Below are 22,572 nucleotides of genomic sequence, written 5' to 3' on the forward strand. Positions count from 1 at the left end.
GAACCCTGAGCTTTCTTCAACAACGGTTCTGGTGGCCTGCCATGATGAAGGAGGTGAGGGAGTATGTTGCTGCATGCCCTGTCTGCTCCCAGAGCAAACCCTCACGTCGTCCACCAGCTGGCTTACTCCGGCCTCTCCCCACCCCCCGGCGGCCATGGTCCCACATCTCCATTGATTTCGTCTCTGGTCTCCCAGCCTCTGAAGGTAATACAGTCATCCTCTCAGTCATTGACCGGTTTTCTAAGATGGCTCACTTCATCCCCCTGAGAAAATTACCCTCCGCCAAGGAGACGGCAGAGGCTCTCCTGTCTAACGTTTTTCGGCTACATGGTCTCCCGCAGGACGTTGTTTCTGACCGGGGCCCGCAATTCACGTCGCACTTTTGGAAGGAGTTTTGCTCTCTGGTTGGGGCCACGGCCAGCCTATCATCTGGGTATCACCCCCAGTCCAATGGCCAGACAGAGCGATACAACCAGGAGATGGAGACTGGGTTGCGCTGCATAGTCTCGCAGAACCCCAAGGCATGGAGTAAGCATCTCATCTGGATAGAATATGCCCATAACTCTTTACCCGTTTCTGCCACAGGTTTTTCGCCCTTCCAGTGCGTGTATGGCTATCAGCCCCCACTCTTCCCCAACCTGGAGGGGGAGGTTTCGGTTCCCTCGGCCCATGCCCTTGTCCGCAGATGCCACCTCACCTGGAAAAGAGCGAGGTGCGCCCTACTTCGCGCATCGGCGCAGTACCAGAGGCGGGCAAACCAGCATCGGAGTCCTGCTCCCCGTTACCGAACTGGACAAAGGGTCTGGCTGTCTACAAAGGACTTACCTCTTCGGGTGGAGTCCCGCAAGTTGGCCCAGAAGTTCATTGGCCCTTATCCAATAATCAAGGTGATCAACCCGGCAGCCGTCCGTCTTCGCCTCCCCAGAACCATGAGAATTCACCCCACGTTCCATGTTTCCCGTGTCAAGCCAGTCAAGGAGAGCCCACTGGTCCCATCCTCCAGACCCCCTCCGCCCCCCCGACTCGTCGACGGGGGCCCGTGTATACCGTGAAGCGACTGTTGGCAGTCCGACGGCGGGGTAGGGGCTGTCAGTACTTAGTGGACTGGGAAGGGTACGGCCCAGAGGAGAGGTCGTGGGAACCGGCGGGCAACATCATGGACCCATCCCTCATCAGGGATTTCAATCGACGCTTTCCCGAGCACGCTGGGTCCCTAGAGGGGGGGGGGGTACTGTGACGACTCGAAGAGACTGAAGATTAACTTCCTGTTTTATTTTTGTAACCACGGCACTTCCTGTATCTAGTTTCCCCCCACAGCTGAGTTTAGTTTGTAATCACCCCCACCTGTATTTAAGCCTCAGTTCCCCACTTGTCTGTGTCAGGTTATCTTTTGTCGTTCCTAGAGGTACATGTTTGTTGTTAAATTCCCAGTGCTGTTTGTGTAATCTTGTTTCTACTTTGTTGCCAGGCTCTCTTCCTTTTTGTTTTCTACAAGAGCGTGAGGATTCCGCCTTTGCCTGTGCCCCCTTTGTTTTGCATTAGTTTACTCTCCTAGTAAAAGATTCCAAACCTTGAAAGAATTTTCTGTTGCCTTATTGCTCTGCACCTGAGTCGAAGTCCTGACCCCTCACACTGCTTAAAAGAAATAAATGTGTTCGAGTTTAACAGATTATAACAACTAACGTCTTTATTGTTCCTTTTTAAGAAATGTAATTGTAATTGCACTGTACTAGCTAGAGGAGGATCTATATATGGTATTTTGTACATTTGCTCTTCTCATTTATGGTTTTCTAAAGACTCACTGTTCTGCACTGAAAGTCAAGAAATACATTATTCATAAAGAGCAAATGCACATTTAGTTCCCAAAAGAGGAAACAACTGGCACAGCGACACAACATGTTAAATAAAGAGTGCATATCTTACTTCACTCTACATTTATCAAAATCCGGAATCAGGAATCAGGAAACACGACAAAGTGAAACGTTGCAGTTAAAGTGGCATGTGCAGTATGGAGGGGAGTGACCGGTGGAATGTTATAGTCAGTCAGTGGAGGACCGGGCTCTGTTGATGAGCCCGACTGCCGACGGGAAGAAACTGTTCGTGTGGCGGGAGGTCTTGGTCCTGATGGACCTCAGCCTCCTCCCAGATGGAAGGGGCACAAACCGTTTTTGTCCGGGGTAAGAGGGGTCGGCTACGATCTTTTTAGCTCGCTTCAGAGACCTGGAACAAGACCTGAGACATGTTTCCCCAGCTTCACGTGCTGTTTCCTGTCGGACATGAAGTCTGTGATCCACTTGCAGGTGGAGTCGGGAACGTGCAGCTGGGAGAGTTTGTCCTGCAGCAGAGACGGGATGATGGTGTTGAAGGCAGAGCTGAAGTCCACAAACAGGATCCTGGCATAGGTTCCTGGGGAGTCCAGATGCTGGAGGATGTAGTGGAGGGCCATGTTGACAGCATCGTCCACAGACCTGTTGGCTCTGTAGGCGAACTGCAGGGGGTCCAGGAGGGGGTCGGTGAGGGACTTCAGGTGGGTCAGGACTAGCCGTTCAAAAGACTTCATGACTACAGAGGTCAGGGCGACAGGCCTGTAGTCATTGAGTCCTGTGATCCTGGGCTTCTTGGGAACAGGGATGATGGTGGAGGCCTTGAAGCAGGCTGGTACGTGGCATGTCTCCAGGGAGGTGTTGAAGATGTCAGTGAACACCGGAGACAGCTGGTCAGCACAATGCTTCAGGGTGTGAGGGGAAACGGAGTCCGGACCGGCTGCCTTACGGGGATTTTGTCTTTTAAAGAGCCGGTTAACGTCTCTCTCCAGGATAGAGAGGGTCGTCAAATAGAAAACACTCTTAAATGTTCATACATGTTCCTTTATTAAGATGAACATGGGAAGTGTTGAATATTTTGGATTTGACCCCACAACAGCGTAAGAAATACTTTCACATGAGCTTCAAATCTCCAGGTGAAAATCCCCATCAAATGCGTCAATGCACTTTTTCAGTCCCTTATCTGATTTCAATACCTGAATTATGATTTGATAAATATATCAAATACAATAACATAGTTCTGAAATCAGAGTTAATTTTACATAACAATACAATTTTGGAGGAGGTTTCTAAAGTGAATATTTGAAATAAAGTGTGTAGGGAAATAAAAGTCTACACCATCAAATAAAACCTGTGAAATGAGTTAATAACAGTAATGTGGAAGACTACTTCTTGAGTCTACTTTTTTTACACATTACATTGAACAGAGGAACAGCGGGCCGCTTTGTTTACCACGCAGAGTTAGGCTTCGGCTGGACTCGCGATAAATGAATTGCCTAACTTTAATGGCAAACGATAAAAGCGTCTCACAAACTTTCTCTGAATGTGGAAAAACACAGTGCAGGCCATGTCAGTTATGCACACAAACAGAGGATAATGTATCCCGTTAATCCCCTGTTCCCGGGGTCGGAGCAGCCACCCAACCTCCATGCTGGAGAGTTAGTGCAGGTAACTAACATTGTAATTACACGTTTAGAAATGGTTGTTGACCTTTGAAGTGTTAAAAACATGTATGACATTATATCACACAACAAACAGATTGTTGCCACAATGATATTTAAAAGGGGAAATGTAGACACGAGGACTCAGACCAAACAATGTCATTGCCTGTATTAATTGTCGCTTCACTATTACATCAATAATTTCACTTCTGTGTTCAGTTTCCCTGGTCGACACTGATTTTGTCTGTGGAAGTAGAAGTCACAGTTTAGAAAGCTTGATTGGAAACAAGAAACAGGACGATTCAGTGTGTGTGTGTGTGTGTGTGTGTGTGTAGGTGAATTACTTGTATGTGGGATGGAAATACTCTGCTGGGGAATTCATTTGACTAAATGCCAGATTCTGACACATGAGGGGAACTCATAGTTCATGAGGAAATAGAGGAAGTATACACAGCCTTCAATCAATTACGTTGACACACACAAAGGTTTTGCTTTTCCTGAGTAACGCACTCTACCCTTTGGCCCACTGAGGTCAAGGGTTACTCAAGTAAAAGTATGTGTAGTTAATGTATTTAAGCAGGTAAAGTATACATGCAGGACAGCTCAAATATATTCTGAGTACTTTACAATTTAAATGGGGCGGACTGAGAGAGAAGGGAGGCGGGAGGTATAGGATACCAGTGAAAGTAAATAGTAAATAACGTATTTAGCAGCGCAATTATTGTTAGTGAAGGCCGGAGTCGATGCTGGACAAGCCTGTTAGCATGTCAGCTAGACACAGCGTGCCCCCCCATACAGCTCACGAACAGCGTATAGTTGTCAATGAAATCAGTCTCTAATGGGAATAGATACATTTTACTATTTATTTATGCAGCAATGGTGATTATATGCACAACCCACAGTGACTGCATTTGATTATGCTTGTAGTGCCAGCGCGCACGCCAACATCGGCCCGTGAAAACATCCATTTACTAAAGTATCATATGACCTCCAGGTAGGCACACCTGCAGATTTTTCTCTGTTTCAGCTGCTGATATATCTCCTTTCTATTCAGTACTCTGTAACGGAGACAAATTGAAACGTGGAGAAGTAGCCCACAGTACATTTAGGCTAAAGGCTACTTACAGTGAAAATATATGTGTAAATAATGCAAATGTACAAGGCAAACATAAAAAAAGCACTTTGTTACATAAACAAAGGTGAATTGCACTTCCGCCCCTGTGCATTGGGAATCTCCACCTCCCACAGGATCCTGGTTCCCCTACTGTTAGTGGCAGAAAGGAGATAGTGGGAGACGCTTCCCAGAGTAAAACAAGTGATATGACTCGACCGTTGAAGGGGCGATTCGGAAAGAACGTTGTTTGAGTGATAGAGGGGCGGGGGGGTTAATGCTGTGTTGGTGTGTGGTTGGAGGGTGATGAGACCAGACCAGCGTGATGGAAAGCCCAGCCGACCGCTAACACAAACACACCACGGGTGGAGAAAGAAAAGGTGGGTGTGGGGGGGGGCGGAGGAACGAGGAGTGTTTTGTGTCACCTTTACAACGACGACAGTTGTCAGAAAGATGCTGATGTTGACCAGTATTGACAGGCTCCTGCGACTGTTTACATTAGAGTCCATTACCGAGTTTTCTCAGCAGGTAATAGATCTATGTTTCATACCCCCCCCCCCCCCCCCCCTCAACCCCTCACCCCATCTTCTGCGACTTGGAACCTGCATTTCAGAGACATTTCACACACTCTAAAAAAAAACAGTGTGGTGTGTGTTTGCGTCATTACCATAATTGAGAGTGACTGGTGGGGGGCACGGGCCTAGAGATGATGTGAATGGAGAGTGGGGGGGCGTAGCTGGCTCAGCCCCTGGACCCTGCCTGACAGAAAGGGGGTCACACAGAGTAGATGAGGGACTCGAGTGTGTGCTTGTGAATTGGTTTGCTTGGGAGAAGAAAAAAAAAAGCACACGATGCCAAAGATGGGCGACTATTGTGCCTTTTGTCCTACAGCGTGGAACTGTTGTCCTCCAGCTTAAAACGTCGGGTTGTTTGGTGAGTCTTTGGCCGCTTGCTCGGCGGCGCAGCCGGCGGGGTTACTCCATGTCACTGGAATCTGCGTACAATGGACTCAAACCCCCTCCGCCTCCTCCTCCTCCTCAGCACCGGGCCTGTGAACCCCTCTGCAGGAGCTCTGTCTGTATCGACCCCCCCATCCGCCCCCCATCCCCATCCCCCTTCGCCCCCCATCATCAACACACTGCCAAGGTCCCAGGATTAAATGGCTCCCTGAAGACGTAATATAAACATCAGTGTGTTCACTTCAAGGCCAAGAGATTACTTGGAATGCAACCCCACCACAATTCCTTGTAGTAAGCACTTTGTCTCTCACTTCTCCGCTCTCTCTACTTATTTGTCTCTCTTCCCTCCCTCTCTGACCCGAGAGGGGGAGAGAGAGCGAGAGAGAGAGAGAGAGAGAGAGAGAGAGAGAGAGAGAGAGAGAGAGAGAGAGAGAGAGAGAGCGTCGTTGCCATGGCGCCGCCCGCCCGGCTCACACGTACAGCGGTTAAAAACGCCGCCGATCTCCCGGCCGTCGTGCGGGACGTTCAGTCAGCGTGTTGCTCCGCGCGCCGTCCCCCGGACATGAGGCTTCGCCGTCAGCTGTGAGACGAGGACCGCGGAAGGACGCGCGCAGGTCCGAGCGTCGCGCACCTGCGCGCCGGATGGGAGCGGATGGAGGGACATCGCGCCGCAGCCGCCGTGAATAGAGCGTCTCTCCGGGATTAGAAAGGGTCACCGGGCGGAGAAGCGACGATGCCCCGCGCCTCGGTCCGGCACTCCCGGCTTTTGTGGCGGCGGCGGCGGACGCCAGGTGCCCGGTCTCCCCCGGTTCATCTCCAGTAGCTTCACCCCACCACCACCCCCCGGTGTGGATAGGATAACATGACTTCCTGGTTCCGCACATACGTCCGTCTCCTGCTCTGCTGCGTGGTGGTCGCGTCCGGCGCCGGTGAGTTGGAGGCTCGTTAGGGCCAATTACGTACATCACTACCCGTGCCGTGCTCTCCGCAGGGGGCGGGGGGGTTATGAGCATTTGAGAATAATGTTCCCTAACCCCCCACCCCACTGGAGAAGCCCATCAGACCACATGCACCTCTTGTTTCAGCATGTATTGATCAAATGAGTTAAATGCTTCCCTACTCTGAGTCGCTTGTTGGTGTTGGTGATGCCAGTGGGCCTGCAGCGTTTCTCTGTCCCACATTTCAGCCCCGCAACGATGAAAGGACTCCAGAAAATGTGATTTCAGCAGACAAATCACCCAAATGAATAACATTAGTCCACTACAGTAAACTAAAAGTTTATTGTCACACAGGTGAAAACCTAAAGCGTCTAAATTGTATAGACAGTAGCATTGTCACAGGGTCACTCCATTCAAACTTCTAATCTGGGCTGCGATCACAGATTATCTCGCACTCTGTGTGTGTGTGTGTGTGTGTGTGTGGCTGTGAGAATTGGTCCCTTGAACAACCTGAATCACCTGCTCCCACACTCACAGACCCTCTTCTCACTGCGCGGCCGGCCGACAGGTGCCGAATGGCCTCACGCGAGCGGCTACCTGCTGCTTTCCGTCGACACGAGTGTGCTGCGGATCTCCACACAGGGGCTCGGGCGCGATGAGTGTTGACACCCGCCGGCTTTCTTTCTCTGCAGGTGACAGTGCGTGTTGGTCTCCCGGTGTCACTTCTTGCGCAGAGTGCCTCGGACGTGGACCGCAGTGTGCCTGGTGCTTTAAGAAGGTAGGAATGTGTATACAAAAGTGCGTGTTTGAGTGTGACAGGGAGGGGGCGGGGAGGACGGTGTGGCGACATTCCTCAGATGACACACACTGAAGCTTTGATGCCATCCACAGATGCGGATATAATGTGTATGTTCGGGCTTAGTGGCCTGACCTGTGTCTGTCTGTGTGTGTGTGTGTGTGTGTGTGTGTGTGTGTGTGTGTGTGTGTGAATGTTTCCATGTGTGCTTTCTCATGGCCAGCAGAGACAGAGCCACTTTCTATCCATATGTTTAGTCTGGGCGCTCACACGTATCACTACGGCAGTGTGCATCTGCCTCTGTGTTTTCCTGTCTCGGCTCTCTCCTGCCCAGTAAAGAGCCCCCCCCCCCCCCATCCCCCCCTCCACCCCCGCCCCCCCTCTGCTGTTAAGACTTCCAGCGCCATACGGGTAGCAAAAGGTGTTTACGGACTTCAGGTGCTTTCCCATCCTGTGAGGCTTAACATTAACTGGACTCATTAAGTGGGGCCGGGCTCGCTACACAAACACACACACACACACACACACACACAAACCGTCACATGCTTGGACAAGCACTGAATAATAAGTACAGTGCTTGTAAAGCATGCATGCTACTTTTTCGCACCATTGACATTAGGTGAAGGGCACAGACTGTCGTGGAAAGTCCGGGGAAGTCACCACACGCCCTTTACTACGGGGACGGCTCAGGCAAATCATTTGCTGCAGGTTATTTACGGGAGACTGTTTTGCTTGTCCGCGGCCGTGTTTCTGTTTTTAAAAGTGTCAGGAATCTGTTTTAATGGCGTAAACACGTTTAATGATCCCATTGAGTCTTAAGTGCTTATGTTTGTAAGCATGTTTCCCTCAAAGGAAAGTTCCAAAGGTCACTAATCCAGCACAAAGCCGCAATGCATGATGCCGTTGTACTTTACGGTTGGGTGCAGAGCTTAGATACATAGACTTATTCAATGAAGCAATGATTAAATAATATACTGAATAAGAGAATCTACTCTCTTATCTATCCACCCGAGTTGCCACTTTCAATTAACTCTCCTTTCCTCCGCGATGAGATACTTCTACATTTGTCAATGGATTTAGTGTGCAACATAAGTGCGTCCTGCCCCTCGGGTCACACGGGATCATTTGGTGCTCAACTTGACCCACTTCATCGTGTCACTTGCTCTCATTCCTCATATGCGATTGTCGTGATAATGTCCTAAAATGCGGCTTAGTTGTGTCGTCTCAACAACTGCCTGGAAGCTTTTTCTCCGGTCTGTTTTTTAGGACTTTTTGTGTCGCTTCCTTGACCTTTTTGTGACCTCTAGGACTTTTTGGTGCCGAGCCAGCGCTGCGACTCGCCAGTGAAGCTGTTGAGGAGAGGCTGCGACCGGGAGTTCATGGAGCAGTCGGAGATCAAGGTGGAGGTCGACGCCACCGCCAGCAGCACACAAGTGTCCCCACAAGACATCAGCATCACCCTCCGACCAGGTAGACAAAGGGCAACCCTGCGTTTGCGCCTCTGTCGGGAATCGATTGTATCTTTAATGCATTATTTCATCACGTGTGCGTGCGTAGGTTCGGAGGCCAGCGCCATAGTGGCCGTGAAGCAGCTGGAGCGTTATCCAGTGGACCTGTACTGCCTCGTTGACGTATCTGCGTCTATGCAGGAAAACCTTGATCACGTAGGAGTGGACCTTTTTGAACTAAATTCTGGATCATTACACCTTAACAGTTTGGTATTACTGAGATGAGAAGGACACTGTTTTTACGTGCCGGACGGGTGACACGGAATTAAAAGCAGAAATGTCCGATTTAAACCTTATTTAAATTAGTTAAAACATTGTTCTCTCTCTTCTGTCTCATACTTTACCACTTTGTGCCGTTGTACTTTGTCTGTGGTGCAGTTGAAGACGGTCGGTGTGGCGCTGTCCTTTCGCATGGCCGAGCACTCCTCGGACCTGTGGCTGGGTTTCGGCTCCTTTGTGGACAAACCGGTGTCCCCTTACATCAATGTTCACTCCTCCAAGATTGACAACCCCTGCAGGTTTGACACATCGTTGGTTGCTTCTGTTACAAAGTTAGTCTTGTTGTACACCTCCTTATATGGGGCAATAACAGCGGTGATTTCGGCGTGTATAAACCAATGCCCCCAAAAGCCAGCTGCTCCCATGAGTTGCTCCCGTGTGACGTTCATCTGGAGCCCCGTCAGTTCGTCTGCGATCCAAAACTTTGTGTGCGGTCTTCCTTCCCTCACCAGTGACTACGAGATCCGCTGTCGTCCCGCCCACGGCTTCCACCACGTCCTCAGCATGACCAGTAATATGAGCGAGTTCACACGTGTCATCAAACGCCAGCGCATCTCCGGAAACATGGACACGCCTGAGGGGGGACTGGATGCGATGCTGCAGGCCGCCGTGTGCCAGGTGTGTACTCACAGGAGCTGCAGGGCCCGGGCCCACGGGAGCTGGTGAAAGAATGAGAAGCAGGGTTAACAAAATATTTGCCGTAGTCTGTCAGTTTCCTCGAGAATCTAGGAAATGTTTTTGGAAAATTAGGCTCGTCCCCAAATATGGTCGTAGGTTGGCGCGCTGCTGAAAGAAGCATTTATTCTGGGAGAATGGCGGCGCTCTGACTCAGCATCGGATATTGCCACTGGAATCCCATTAAGTAATGACGCCATGGCTTTGGTATGGCAGACAAACCGACACACACGCACGCACCCACACAGTTGTTTATGCTGTGGCTGCAGGAGAACTTTGAGTCAAACCATGCAGGGGGCCCTAAGTAACCAGCCTCCAGGGAAGGGAAACACCTCATCACGCCAGAAATAGACTCTCCATTAGGTCACTCCTACTTATGAACGTGCACACACACACACACACACACACACACACACACACAGACACGCACCGCCACACGCGTGCTCATATTAACTTTCTCCCTGACAAGTCACACACACGTCAAGAGGGAGTTTGTGACTGTTTGAGGAATTTCTGCTGTGTTTTCTTTAGCCGGGCATTACAGAAATAGCTCATCACCACAGGAACTAATGTAACGCAGATGATTGAAATGTTTTGCAGTGTTTTGTGTAAAAAAAATACACAAAACGCACATTATTTCCACATTATTTCCAGTCTGTGTAAATATAGCTGTGTAGTGACGTAAGGGGCCAGAAATCTATATTAAACTGCTCTTCCCGGAGAGCGAATACATTTATCCGCCATGCCCCGGCTCCTCTCTGTCTCCCCTTCTCAGAGATCGGTAGGTTGGCGACCAGACGCCAAACGCCTGCTGCTGCTGATGACCGACCAGCCGTCTCACCTCGCCTTGGACAGCCGGCTGGCAGGGATCGTGACGCCACATGACGGCCTGTGTCACCTGGAAAACAACGTCTACACGGGGAGCACTAAGATGGTGAGAGCAGCAGGACTCTTACACGGCACTCAGGAGAAGGGGCTTAAAAAGAGTTGAACTTTGAGTCTTTTTTTGTGTAATGATTAAACAAACACGATATACTGTGTTCATTTGTGAATTTTTTGTTTTTTCTGCTCATGGTAGCTTCCTATTTAACTTCTATCTACCTTTTGCCAAGAAAAGGTTTATTTCATTTATTTTTCCTAAAATAGTTTTTTTAAGCATTTAGTATGTCTGTCCGCTTTTCAGGACCATCCCAGTGTGGGTCTGTTGTCTGATAAGCTGCTTGAAAACCATATGCACTCTATCTTCGCTGTGGAGAAGCAGCAATACCAGTGGTACGAGGTAATCTCTTCCACACATTTGCACACAACAACATTCAGCATATGGCAGAAAAAAACTGTTGAACACATAGTTTTGAGTCTCCGGCGGCGTCCGTAAGGGGGAATCATTCACATTGACCCTCTTCTCCCCTTTTCTGCTTTAGGAGTTGGTGCGTTTGCTACCTGGCTCCTACCTGGGGAAGTTGGGCCTCTTCCAGGCCCCGAACCTTATAGAGCTGGTGGTGGACGCGTACAAGGTACAAAGCACCAACCTCCCCTGCAACTTGTTTTCTCCGGATGGTCCTCCCCTCGGTGTATGATTCATGTTTTCAAGGAGAAGTGAAAAGTTGGAGCGAGGGGAGTGCAGCAGCGCAGCGTGAGCGGAATTCATGAGCCCACACAGTATCAGATCTGAAGGGTTTGTCTGCTGATCCGCCGACGCAACATGAACTGCGCTCAGAGCACAAGTGGCACGTTCCTGTTTGCAGCAAAAATGAATGAAAGGCCTTACACTGTGACACTACCGAGAGTGTGAACTGTTATATTTGTCCATGGAATTTAAGTTTAGGAGTGCAAGAAAAAGACAATGCACTTGTAATACAAACATCAATTGTTAAGTTGGAGATGTTTTTTTTCACCATAGTCCTTATTAGGGAGGGGTAAGGCATTTTTGCATTTTGTGTGTGTGTGTGTGTGTGTGTGTGTTACTAGGGGTTTGTTCAGTTGCCAGCAGTCTAGGCTATAATCTTTCCTTAGGCACAGCGCTCCATTGTTCGCTTCTCGAACCTGCCGAATCGAAAGATCCTGGTACAGAGCCGTGCAGAGCCATGCGCGCACACACACACACACACACACACACACACACACACACACACACACACACCTGCATACATGCATACACAATAAGAAGAGCCTGAACAGAAGCTGTCTAAGAGATATCAGATCCCCACAGGAACCATACGTCTTCATCACGGACAAACACAAAGATGCTATTTTTGGCCCCATTTTGTTTTCCCATGTATTTCACAAAGAAAGGGCATTTCGGGGACACGTTCAATTAATGACACATTTCTCTTTCTGCATCTATTCCTCACTCTCGCCCCGTTAAATTCTATCCATGCAGATTACATTCATTAAATATTTAAACTGTCACAGTTTTTTCCACTCTCTGTTGTCGTAACCCACATTCCCTTGCAACCAGCATAATGTATTCAATTCCTCGGCGTTGTGCAGTAAAGTTAATATCAATTCTCCTCTCTCCGTCCAGACGTTGCTGTCGGAGGTGGCAGTATCAGTGTCGGTGGAGGACAAGGCAGCCAGCAGGTACTGGGTGTCCGTGTCTCCTCTCTGTCCCGATGGATCCACCGTGAAGGACCAGAGTTGTTCGGGAGTGATGCCCGGCCAGACGGTAAACACAAAACCTTCAGAAAAACGACAGTCAAAGCACACGTGGGGAATCAGTGCTAGAATTTAGCTAAATATTACTTGTTTTTATACAAGAATCTCTCATTTAAATGATAAGATGTATCACACAAAATGCATTGGCTGTTTTGGATTACTTACTCACACATACCAACAAACTCAAACACGACACTGAGGGCTTACAGTTTGGTAAATAATCTGAGTTTAGAGGATTACAGACAGTGTTAAGCAGGAAAATACTGCCATGTGATTCCATGACCTATTTATCCTGAAATCCTTACCTTGCCACACATGAGTGCCTTTGTGCAAACAAATAGAGCATTTATTGTTAGAAACCTGTTCTATTTATCCACAGAGAGGAACATTTGAGATAATCCGCCACACTGCAGAGGAGATTTTCTGACTGACTTAAAAACTTATTTACGAGAGGTCAAGAAACCCCCTTTCGGTACTAATTATTATGACATTTTCATTACATTTGGAAATGTTCTTCCTGTTCACTCCCAAACGGCCTCTCTCCAGTAACCTTTTGGGGCTCTTAACCTTAATTCAAGATACTTATTGCTCTATAGTTATTCCATTGTGCTAATCGACTGAAGTTTAATGGGTGGGTGGATTAAAGTGAATTATGGAAATGACCAGAATCGTAATCAAGTGAAAGGAAGGCCTGTAGATTAAAATCTTTGGCATGCACGGCTTTCCGCATGAACAGAATAATTATTCACATGCTGCATCACACTTACGATACAGTTCCCTGGTTCCAGATGTTGGATAAGTATCCAGGAACTATTTATCTCTTATTAGAGATTTCCACAATGGTACTATGAACCGTGGCTCATTTTAAATCAGGTCTTTCATGGGGGGAAAATACATTTATAAACACAGGTGGATTTCTCTGGATCTGTGTTGGATCCTTAAAGCAGCAGCAGAGAGCTGAGAAAGAAATGGCTGAATAGCAAGTCCTTCATTCGTTTTGTGTGTGTGTGTGTGTGTGTATGTTTAACAGCCACGACAGCTGGCGTGGTTTTCACCTTGCGAGTCGCTGATTATTAACATAAATGTGGAAATGTTTTGTCACCGAGATCCAAACTAGAGGTAAAGTTTGAAGCGGAATGTGGCCCTGGAAAGCGTGCCAAAATATCTTTCTTGCCTTACATGATTATTTATTATATTACTTGTCCTGGCAAGACAACAGAATAAGCTATTTTAGTTTTATTTTCATTATGGAAGGACGTTTTAAGAGTCCATATTCAGGGACGGCAACGGTCGTAAAATAAAGTATTTGACAAATTAAAAGTTTGACCTGATGAGGGCGCTGGAGAAAAAAGTCAGGGAATCACAAAAGTTCTTAAAATTCATTCAAATATCAGATCTCTGGACTCTGAATGTCTGTGTTGAGATATTTCAGTCCCGACCACGGTGGTGATCAACCCTTTTCTCTCACCACGCAGGTTTACTTCAACATCACTATCGGGATGCGCTCCTGCCCTGGCAACGGCGAAGACGAAGATGTAACCGTGATGGTTCGACCCGTGGGCTACAACGAATCCACCGTTATCAAGGTCCACTCCAAATGCACGTGCAGTTGTGGAGCCACGAGGCGCTGCTACGAAGAAAGCCAATGCGGAGGAAGCTCCGGTCAGGAGCAGGAGCTGGATCAGGGACTCATAAACGACGCCGACGGGGAGTCCAGCTGGAATTGCAGACGGGATGGGTCCGATGTGGACTGCAGTGGTCGGGGAGCGTGTGAGTGCGGGAGGTGTGTGTGTGACCAGACCAGGCTCGGCGCCGTGTACGGGAAACACTGCGAGATAGACGACTTCTCCTGCCCGTACCGAGGGGGACTGCTGTGTGGAGGTCAGCTGCAAAATGGATGCAGCGCGAAACGTTTGAGTTGATTTTTAAGAACACACACACACAGTCTGCAATGAGTCTCTATCCGTCTCTCTCACAGGGCGTGGCACGTGCGTGTCAGGTGAGTGCGTGTGCGAGGACGACTGGACCGGCGATAGCTGTGGTTGCCCCGTCTCCACGGCAACCTGCCAATCGACAAAAGGCCTGTTGTGCGGCGGGCGGGGCAGATGCGTGTGTGGAAGGTGCGTGTGCGACGACCCCCGGCGCTCCGGAGACTTCTGTGAGAGATGTCCTGCTTGTCAAAACAGCTGCCAGTCGTACTGGTACGTGTCGGTTTGGATGTACTGCCACAAAGCGTGACGGGAGGGCTCACCGAACTACTTGTGACGCTTCGTCGTCTGTGTCTCTCCATCTCAGGAAGTGCGTGGACTGCCACTTGTCTCACGGCCTCGCACAGAAAGAGGCTGGACATTGCAACAACACCTGTGCACCACTGGTGGGCTACGTGGACGTTGTATCAGGTACAGCTACCAAAAGGCAATTTTACACCATGTGCAGTTTGGGCGATCTGAGGAAAACGAATACCTGGATTTACAGACTATTATTATATAGAAATGAGGGAGTAACTCAACACCACAGGGATACTCGATACTTGAAGTATGGAATACTTTATTGGTGCAGATTAAAGGTGAAAACTTTATACACACAGTAGCTTCCTTGTTATGATAATCTCACTGATTCTTTTGTTTCAAGTAATCCTGCAGGATTTTCTCTGAGGCCTTTGAGCTTAACATGTTTGGACTGAACGACATCGTACTTGAACTCTCTGTTCTAACATGTTTTTTTTTTCAGGCCAAGCAGAGGAGATGTGGATTCAGTGCATGTACATCAGTAATGACAACTGTCGCCATCGGTTTCAAACAAGCACACGGGCTGGTCAGGCTCAGCTTCAAATCAGCACAAGACCAGGTACAATGTCAACACACACGTGACGCTGACACGCATGACTTCATGCGAGGTCACTTCCTTTGCTACCGCTGGTGCTCTGCTGCAGCCCTGATGTGCTTGAGTCAGCAAGCCTGCTGACAGTTTAACAGCTGTATTTTACATTACAAGTTCCCAAACCTCCTTCTTAATTTTCACAGTCATACACCCCCCCTCTCCCAAACACACACACACACACACACATTACTGAACATCCTGTAACAAGTAACAAGTGTTACAGATCATCCCCGCCTTCCCGTTTTTTGGAACAGCACCGCTCATTGTGCGTCCCACTTCCACCCCCCCCCCTATCCCCTCACCCAACGGGACACTCTCTTCCGGCTCACGCCCACTCCTCCCGGGTGCAGCGGGAGCCAGGTCTCCATGGCAACGCTGTTACAAAATGTCAGAGCCCTCTTTGGGCTCTTTGTGTTGCGCGATGAGCCCGTCGTCCACACATGCTCCACAGAAGATTCACAGCCAGCCGACTGTTCAGTGCAGAACTAGAACACACAGCAGAACACACAGCTGCCGGTGGCCGCGCTGCGCCAGTGTTTGTTTGTATGGACAGTAATTAGGTTTATTACTCAGGCACAACTTTTCACAAGTATTTGTATTTTACTTTACCCACATCCAGATGTAAAACCTGTGAGCTAAAAAAAATACGATGAAAACCATCCGGTCTCAGTTCACTCACAGTGAAAGCTTACGTGTGTGTCCACAGAGTGCGGCAACAACAGCCGGCTGCTAGGAACATTCCTGAGTGTGTGCGCCCTGACGGTGCTGTGCGGGCTGGTGGTGGTGGCCGTGTCCCGGCTGCTGCTGCAGAAAAGAGGCCTGTCACCAGGGGGCACTGCTGCAGAGGGACCCTACCACTGCCCCGGGAAGGTACGCGTTTTTTTTCCCTGGAACCCCCCCAGAAGTATTGGGCCTCATAATTCTGCGGGACGTGTTCGTTGCCGTGTTCTGTCCGCCGAAAACCCAGGAGTGAGAGTTCCGAGTGAGCTGTCAGACCTACAGCTGTATTTTACATTTCCTCTCGAATCCCTGCTGGCCATCGGCCGCGTCCAGATTTGTGACTTCACAGTGATGAACGACACCTTCGAGAAAAAGAAAACGATTGAGATTACAACAGGGGGGCTTTCTGGATGTACTTATGTCTAAACTGGTGTGAACATCCCTCATTTATTCTACATTGTTCACCACAGATCATGGTGACGTACTAGTTTTGCAACTAATATGGAGCTGTAAAGATGTCCTGAACGACTACATAATGTTATATATGGATAAAGTGAATATGAAATTTGCATGGAAAATAATGGTCTATTAAGCAGTTTTATAAAGTCTATCTCAGAATATACTGGAGTAAATGTCTCGTGTCCCCACATATAGCAAGACAAGCCAAAATTGAGAATCGTGTCTGCGTGTTTGTGTGATGCCATTACTCACTGTATCTGTTTCGCTTTTTTAGGACCTGTCATTCATCCCAACAACCAATGAGAAGACAGTTACTTACAGGAGAGACTGTCCACCTGACCGACCCTTGGAGATGCACATCCAGGTTCCCAAGATGCCCCTCTGTGACCCCTGGCAGTGCTGAGTGAAGGTCATTGGACAAGTTCGGAAAGAAGCCAGTAGAGACACTCGGGAGAGTCAAGTAAAGACTTATTTTCCCAGCCTCTAAATCTTCAAACAGCTGCACGGGGAGAGACTGTGAATGATGAACTAAACTTTGAATGCCTACACGGAATCACATTCGTTAAATGAACTGACCAAACTCTCGTAGACTGTGACTAATGAGGCCAGTATCTTGGAATTCATGATGAAACAAAGAGCACATATCACCCACCTCCTATTCCTCTGCAGCAACGGGGAGGCTGCTTCTTCCACGGGGTAAAGGGTGATCCTCCTTACATCCTTGTTTATTAGCCATGCAGGCAATAGCTGTGTGTGTGTGTGTGTGTGTGTGTGTGTGTGTGTGTGTGTGTGTGTGTGTGTGTGTGTGTGTGTGTGTGTGTGTGTGTGTGTGTGGGTGGACCAGTTAGACACACTTGTCCTTTTTACTGGCTCACTATTTATGATTCAATAGCAACTACATCACAACAACACTACATGTTGGACATGTTGGACATTTCTAGGACTGACACTCCAAAGCTCCCACTGAACCATCTGCCTGCAGGGTTAGTCTGCCCTCCTGTGGCCAGATTGAAGTACAGCATTTTGTCTCTAATAATAACGTCAACACATAACTGACCTCAGCTGTACTGCTTGGAATTTAAGTGACGGAGCGTGCCAATGACAGTGTATGGCTCCTTTTTTTCCATTTCATTCGTGGCACACTTGTCTTATAGTTTCTTTTTTTATTTTGTGACTGCTAACCAATCAGCTCCATTGCAAATTGTTGTTACTCTATACCATTTTTAGTTTCATGTGTATTTTATAATCTGGGTGGACTTGCACTAGAACAGTTGTTTTGCATTATACTACTGAAACCTGGGGTGTCTCTGGAGTGGGAGAGCTGTGATGGGCTTGAAATGAGCGGTTTCCTATATTTTGGGCATTTGAAGGCATCGATCGACGGCTACTTATTAAGTGCATTTAAAGCTGATGTAACAAATCCACTACACTGGAATAACAATTATCTAAAATAACCTTTTTAAAAGAATTGAACGTCCCAATAATTAATTGCAACAGTATCATAAAATGCTTTGCATGCGGCCTCACTAACCGACAGAACCCAAACCGGGTCTCCTGATCACCCCAGGAGCCGTTACTGACGAGTTGAGACTCATCAGCTCTCGAGGTACTAAATCAGTTCCACCCCTCATGCGCTCCGTCATCTGGACCCAGAGTGCCGGTTTTAAATTGTATTCAACACAATATTGTTTACAGCAACAGCTGCTCTCTTTTACTGTAAGTCGGGAACACTAATTATTATTTATTGTGATTGTTCTATTAGTTTTTTATTTATGTTTATTGTGCTATTTTAAGATGAGGCTACCTGCATTACAGGTAGTGGGTACTGTGTGAGTTTATAATTCAGCAATATGGTCATAATCATCTCATCTGACTGGGCACTGAGTTTGGAATAACAACAGCACTTTTCTGTGTATTTTTGTTGTCAATTAATGTAACTAGTTGTAGCATGAATGTTTTCATCACAATAAAATTTGCAGGATTGTTTTAGTTGTTTTGTAGTAACAGGTTGTAAATTATTTGATGCCTATTATTTGGAAGGCAGTGACTATTGGTCACTGTGTAAAGTGAACACTAGGTGGAGATGAGCACTAAGATATAAAATGAGTGTTAATGATCTATAAATACAAGATATTGGGACTAACAGAAAGTGTACAATGCCTGATCAAGGATATGATATTTTCTTCAACACTGCAGTTCAGACCGGATGGATTCAGTATCTTAAACAGGGAAATCTAATTAACAAGCTGAGGCCTCAGCATTACTCAATTTACTTAATTAAATATGATCTCAACTTTGTAATTTTAGCGATTTGATGGTGCATATTTGTACAAATGAGACCTACTCCAAAAATAAATTAATCGGATCAGAAATTTTTAGAAATAAACTGAATGGATAAAATGTCAGGTGCCTGAAATAGAAATTCTCAAATAGTCTGATGAATTTTAGCATTTCATTTCTGCTTTTGTTTTTCTTGGGTCAGATGGTAATTAGATAGTTGCAAAAACATACGACACATCAGCTGAAACGAGAAATTTGTGCAAAATCTTCCTGTTTTTTATTTAGTTATTCATGACTTCAACAATTTAGTCTTTTAACCAAGCATCACTAAAAATATCCTGTAACGATATATAGCACAACCTGAGAATTAACAAAAGATTAAGAAATACCTAAATACAGGCCTCACGCTTCTTTTACTAAACCTGTATTTTAATAACACAAGTCTGATAAGCTGTAGAGTACAAATTTATTTTTCAAGAAGGCTACAAATAAGATGAGGTAAGAACACAGCGTTCATCCACAGTTTAAGTTCACCATAAAGTGCCATTTCAATTTTTGACTGTCCAAAAAAAAAAAACCACACACACACGCACACACCGGCTCATACAGGTTTATCGAATGCCCACGTGTTGCTTTGTACTTTATTTCACCGGCCTCTGTTGTGGCTCGCCGGTTTGGAGAGTCTGACGCACCTCGACCCCGGGAGAGTGGCTCGGGCTCCCGGCGAGGCTATTGTCCGTGTCGCTGCTGCCTTTCCCGAGACCCGGTTCCGCGCCGTCCTCCGAACCGTCCGCACTGTGGGTCCTCGCGTGCTTGTTGAGGTGGTCGGAGCGCATGAACCGTTTGTGGCAAATCGAGCACTCGAACCGCTTCTCCCCGGTGTGCGTGCGTAAATGCCGCTGGAGCTCGTCGGAGCGCGTGAAGCGCTTCCCGCAGAAGAGCCAATTGCAGACGAACGGCCTCTCCCCGGTGTGCCAGCGCAGGTGGGCCTTCAGGTGAGACGTCTTGCCGTAAACCTTACCGCAACCCGGGATGTGGCAGCTGTGCAGGCCCCTGCGCCGCGGACTTGTGGCCCCCTGGCCGAGGCTCTCCGCCTCCTGGCAGTTCGGACAGTCGCAAGTGGCTCTGCCAGAGTAGCGCCGCGAGGAGGAGCGGGACGATGCGGGCAGAGAAACCGCGGGGGGTCCCGTCAGAGCGGGGGCCCCCGCCGTTGCAGACTCTGTGTAAGAGGCATGGACGGGTGGCCTGAAGCCATCAAACAGGTGCTGGGTGGCGGGGTGCAGGTGCTGAGAGGCCCCGGGGCTGAAGGCCGAGCTGTAGTCAGAGCTGTAGCCGCTCAGAGGGGAGGCTAACCCGGACGGGCTCTGCGTGTCCACCCAGTTGGTCCCCATGTCCCACCAAGCGGCAGAGCCGTTGCCGACATCCCCCACCGGCTTGAACCATGAGTCGTAGGGATGCGCGTGCATCCTCGGATAAATCCCAGCTATGCTTTCCACCGAGGAGGGGAATTTGGTGAGGAACACAGAGCGCTGCGTGTGCGTAGGATCGGGACCACTGGTTTCTGACGGCACGGAGGTCTGGTACATGGAAATGTCATTTGCAAAAGGCGAGTTGGCGGTGGTCACTGAGAAAGCGCTCGAGGTGTCTGTAAAGCCCGTGCCGGTACTCCTGGGGGGGACCCCGAGAGGGGCGAAGCAAGCGCCGGGGCTGCCGGATCCCGCGGCGCCTCGTTTCCACGGGTAAAACCCCTTCACGTATCCCGGAACACCGTCGGACAGAGCGGAGGAGCACGAGGGGCTGGACTCGCCGATTCTGCTGCAGGTGGCGGCCAACATTGCCAGCGGCGTGCTGCCCATCCGGGGCTCCTCCTGGATGGGGGTGCGCAGACATTTAGGAAAGTTATAGCCAAACGTGGTGTGCGTAAAGACGCGCAAAATATGCGTTTTGGGGGCAAAAACACCTGTGCGCTCATCAGCTTTCACTAAACAACAAACAGAATCATACAAACAACTGCTTCCGGATTGATAAAGTGCGAAGTTAAATGTGCCAAAGACGCACTGAGCCATTTAAAGATGTAATAACGAAACAAACCCGATGCTTAAGAGATATTTTGGGTGAAGGTGGACACGTAGAAGCAAACTTACCCCCAGCAGTGTAGCAGCCATGCTCTGTGCTGTGATATCTTTGTGCGTGTGTGTCCGTGTGTGTCCGTGTGCGCCGGCGGTGAATGAACCGGATGAGTCTGCGCTTCCTCTCCGACTGCTTCGGTAGTTGTGACTTCTCCGGGCCTTTGAGGTGCCGCTGAGCGTCGGATGGACCAATCAGACAGCAGCTCACACCGTCACGGAACCCAAGCGCTGGAGGTGGTCGTAAATTAGAAAAGTGAGGTCTCGCGACTCTGGCGCGCTCCAAACTGTAGAGAGAGAGAGACAGAGACAGAGAGAGAGAGACAGAGAGAGAGGGAGAGAATATGAAGAGAAGACATGTTCAAGACAATAAATTTGCTTTGAGCAGATAACACACCCTTCACAATAACTCACTGTCTTTACTTCAAACAGTCATGACTGAGCTTGTACATGCGTCCTCATTTGTTATTGCGCATAATGTCCGTTTTTCCCCCCCATAACAGTTCTATTCATTTATACAGAACTCAAACAGCAAAAGGCTCCATTATGGAGCAGAAAGGAATGTGGCCGAGTGGCCCCAAAGGACCTTAAAGAGGTCACTCCTTTAAGCAATTCAATTTCAAATTTGTAAACTGTTTGTGAATATAGCGCCCACAATTTAAAAGACAGAAAAAGACAGCAGTTGAAAAAAATAAAGAGCAACAGCACTTTACAGGTAGAGGAGCACCTTTTTGGCAGTTTAGACAACGCTATTTTAGTGTGTTTAAGTAAAGGTCAACCGTGAATGTTTCAGGCAGGAAGCCTTTGTTTCAGCTATGCAGCGCGTGAAGCCTCGCAGAGCTAGAGGCTGATGAATGAGAGGCAGGCCCGGTCCGTCCCATCCTGTCCCTGGGGCGTATCTTCAGGCCCGGGGCAGTGAGGGGAGGACACCACCACTACCTCCACAATTTCATCTCATTCAACACTAAACAAATGTTGTCTTTTCAAAAAAAAAAAAAAACTCCTCTTCCTGCTGTCCAAAATTCTATAGATCATATACTCGTCCTGGTTCAGGATCACGCTGAATGTGCACAGTCAGGGAGAACTTTTATCACTTGAATGTAACAAGTAAATACTATCCTTTAATCACGGGTGATTGACCAATATGGTAACATACTCCCAGAAATAACCCAGATTCTTTTTTTTAGCCTCTTAAGCCGCAGGGGAAGCATTTCATTTGAATTTTAAATTTAATAAAATAGCAGGATTTTAATCCATTTCCTTCATTTGTTTGGTATTAAATGCTTCCCTGCCCTTTCTTCATCTCTCTTGTTCTATCATCCTGAATGTATCAGCTGGAGACACATAGACGGAAAAGTTAATCAAGTTACTCATCCACTCAGCCCCCACCCCAACACGTGCACACGCACACACACACACACACAGCTTACATTGGGTGATTGATGGTGCCCAAGATTAAATTTGGTGATGCTATGCAAAGATAAATAGCTCACTCCATCAGCAAGCTTACATTTAATACTTTTCTTTAAATATGTTTTAGGAGGTTTTAAAAAAGTATGAAGAGGGGTAAGAGTTGGTTACGTCTATTTGATTTTAGTTTTTTTTAAGCAACTTTATTATTTTTTTGAACAGATCACATGAAAGCATGACCTTGGGTGTCATATTTGGTAGTCCGCACGCGCTAATCCAGACGTCCCATTGG

General features: G+C 48.0%; 2 protein-coding genes across 3 annotated transcripts; one reads left to right on the forward strand and one right to left on the reverse strand.

Annotated features, from left to right (window-relative positions):
* Window positions 1-5,936: 5,936 nt before the first annotated feature.
* On the forward strand, window positions 5,937-18,468 carry itgb8 (integrin, beta 8). 2 transcript variants are annotated; one of them, XM_040188874.2, is made up of 16 exons: window positions 5,937-6,483; window positions 7,185-7,270; window positions 8,596-8,758; window positions 8,846-8,952; window positions 9,175-9,314; window positions 9,528-9,693; window positions 10,526-10,684; window positions 10,934-11,029; window positions 11,172-11,264; window positions 12,275-12,415; window positions 13,881-14,286; window positions 14,384-14,606; window positions 14,701-14,804; window positions 15,136-15,252; window positions 15,992-16,155; window positions 16,739-18,468. In XM_040188874.2, exons 1-16 carry the CDS (start codon window positions 6,417-6,419, stop codon window positions 16,865-16,867), a joined length of 2,361 nt encoding a protein of 786 aa, XP_040044808.2. In that variant the 5' UTR covers window positions 5,937-6,416; the 3' UTR covers window positions 16,868-18,468. The 2 variants fall into 2 exon arrangements, with proteins under 2 accessions (XP_040044808.2, XP_077937871.1); XM_078081745.1 differs by having other exon boundaries at window positions 5,963-6,483; window positions 8,596-8,952.
* Window positions 18,469-18,998: 530 nt separating this feature from the next.
* sp8a (sp8 transcription factor a) lies at window positions 18,999-22,309 on the reverse strand. The gene is made up of 2 exons (XM_040188875.2): window positions 20,889-22,309; window positions 18,999-20,612 (listed from the first exon to the last, which is right to left on the reverse strand). The coding sequence occupies exons 1-2, from the start codon at window positions 20,907-20,909 to the stop codon at window positions 19,386-19,388; spliced, it is 1,248 nt and encodes a 415-aa protein (XP_040044809.1). The 5' UTR covers window positions 20,910-22,309; the 3' UTR covers window positions 18,999-19,385.
* Window positions 22,310-22,572: the final 263 nt, after the last annotated feature.

The sequence above is a fragment of the Gasterosteus aculeatus genome, chromosome 10 (genome assembly GCF_964276395.1).
Source record: "Gasterosteus aculeatus chromosome 10, fGasAcu3.hap1.1, whole genome shotgun sequence".
NCBI lineage: Eukaryota > Metazoa > Chordata > Actinopteri > Perciformes > Gasterosteidae > Gasterosteus > Gasterosteus aculeatus.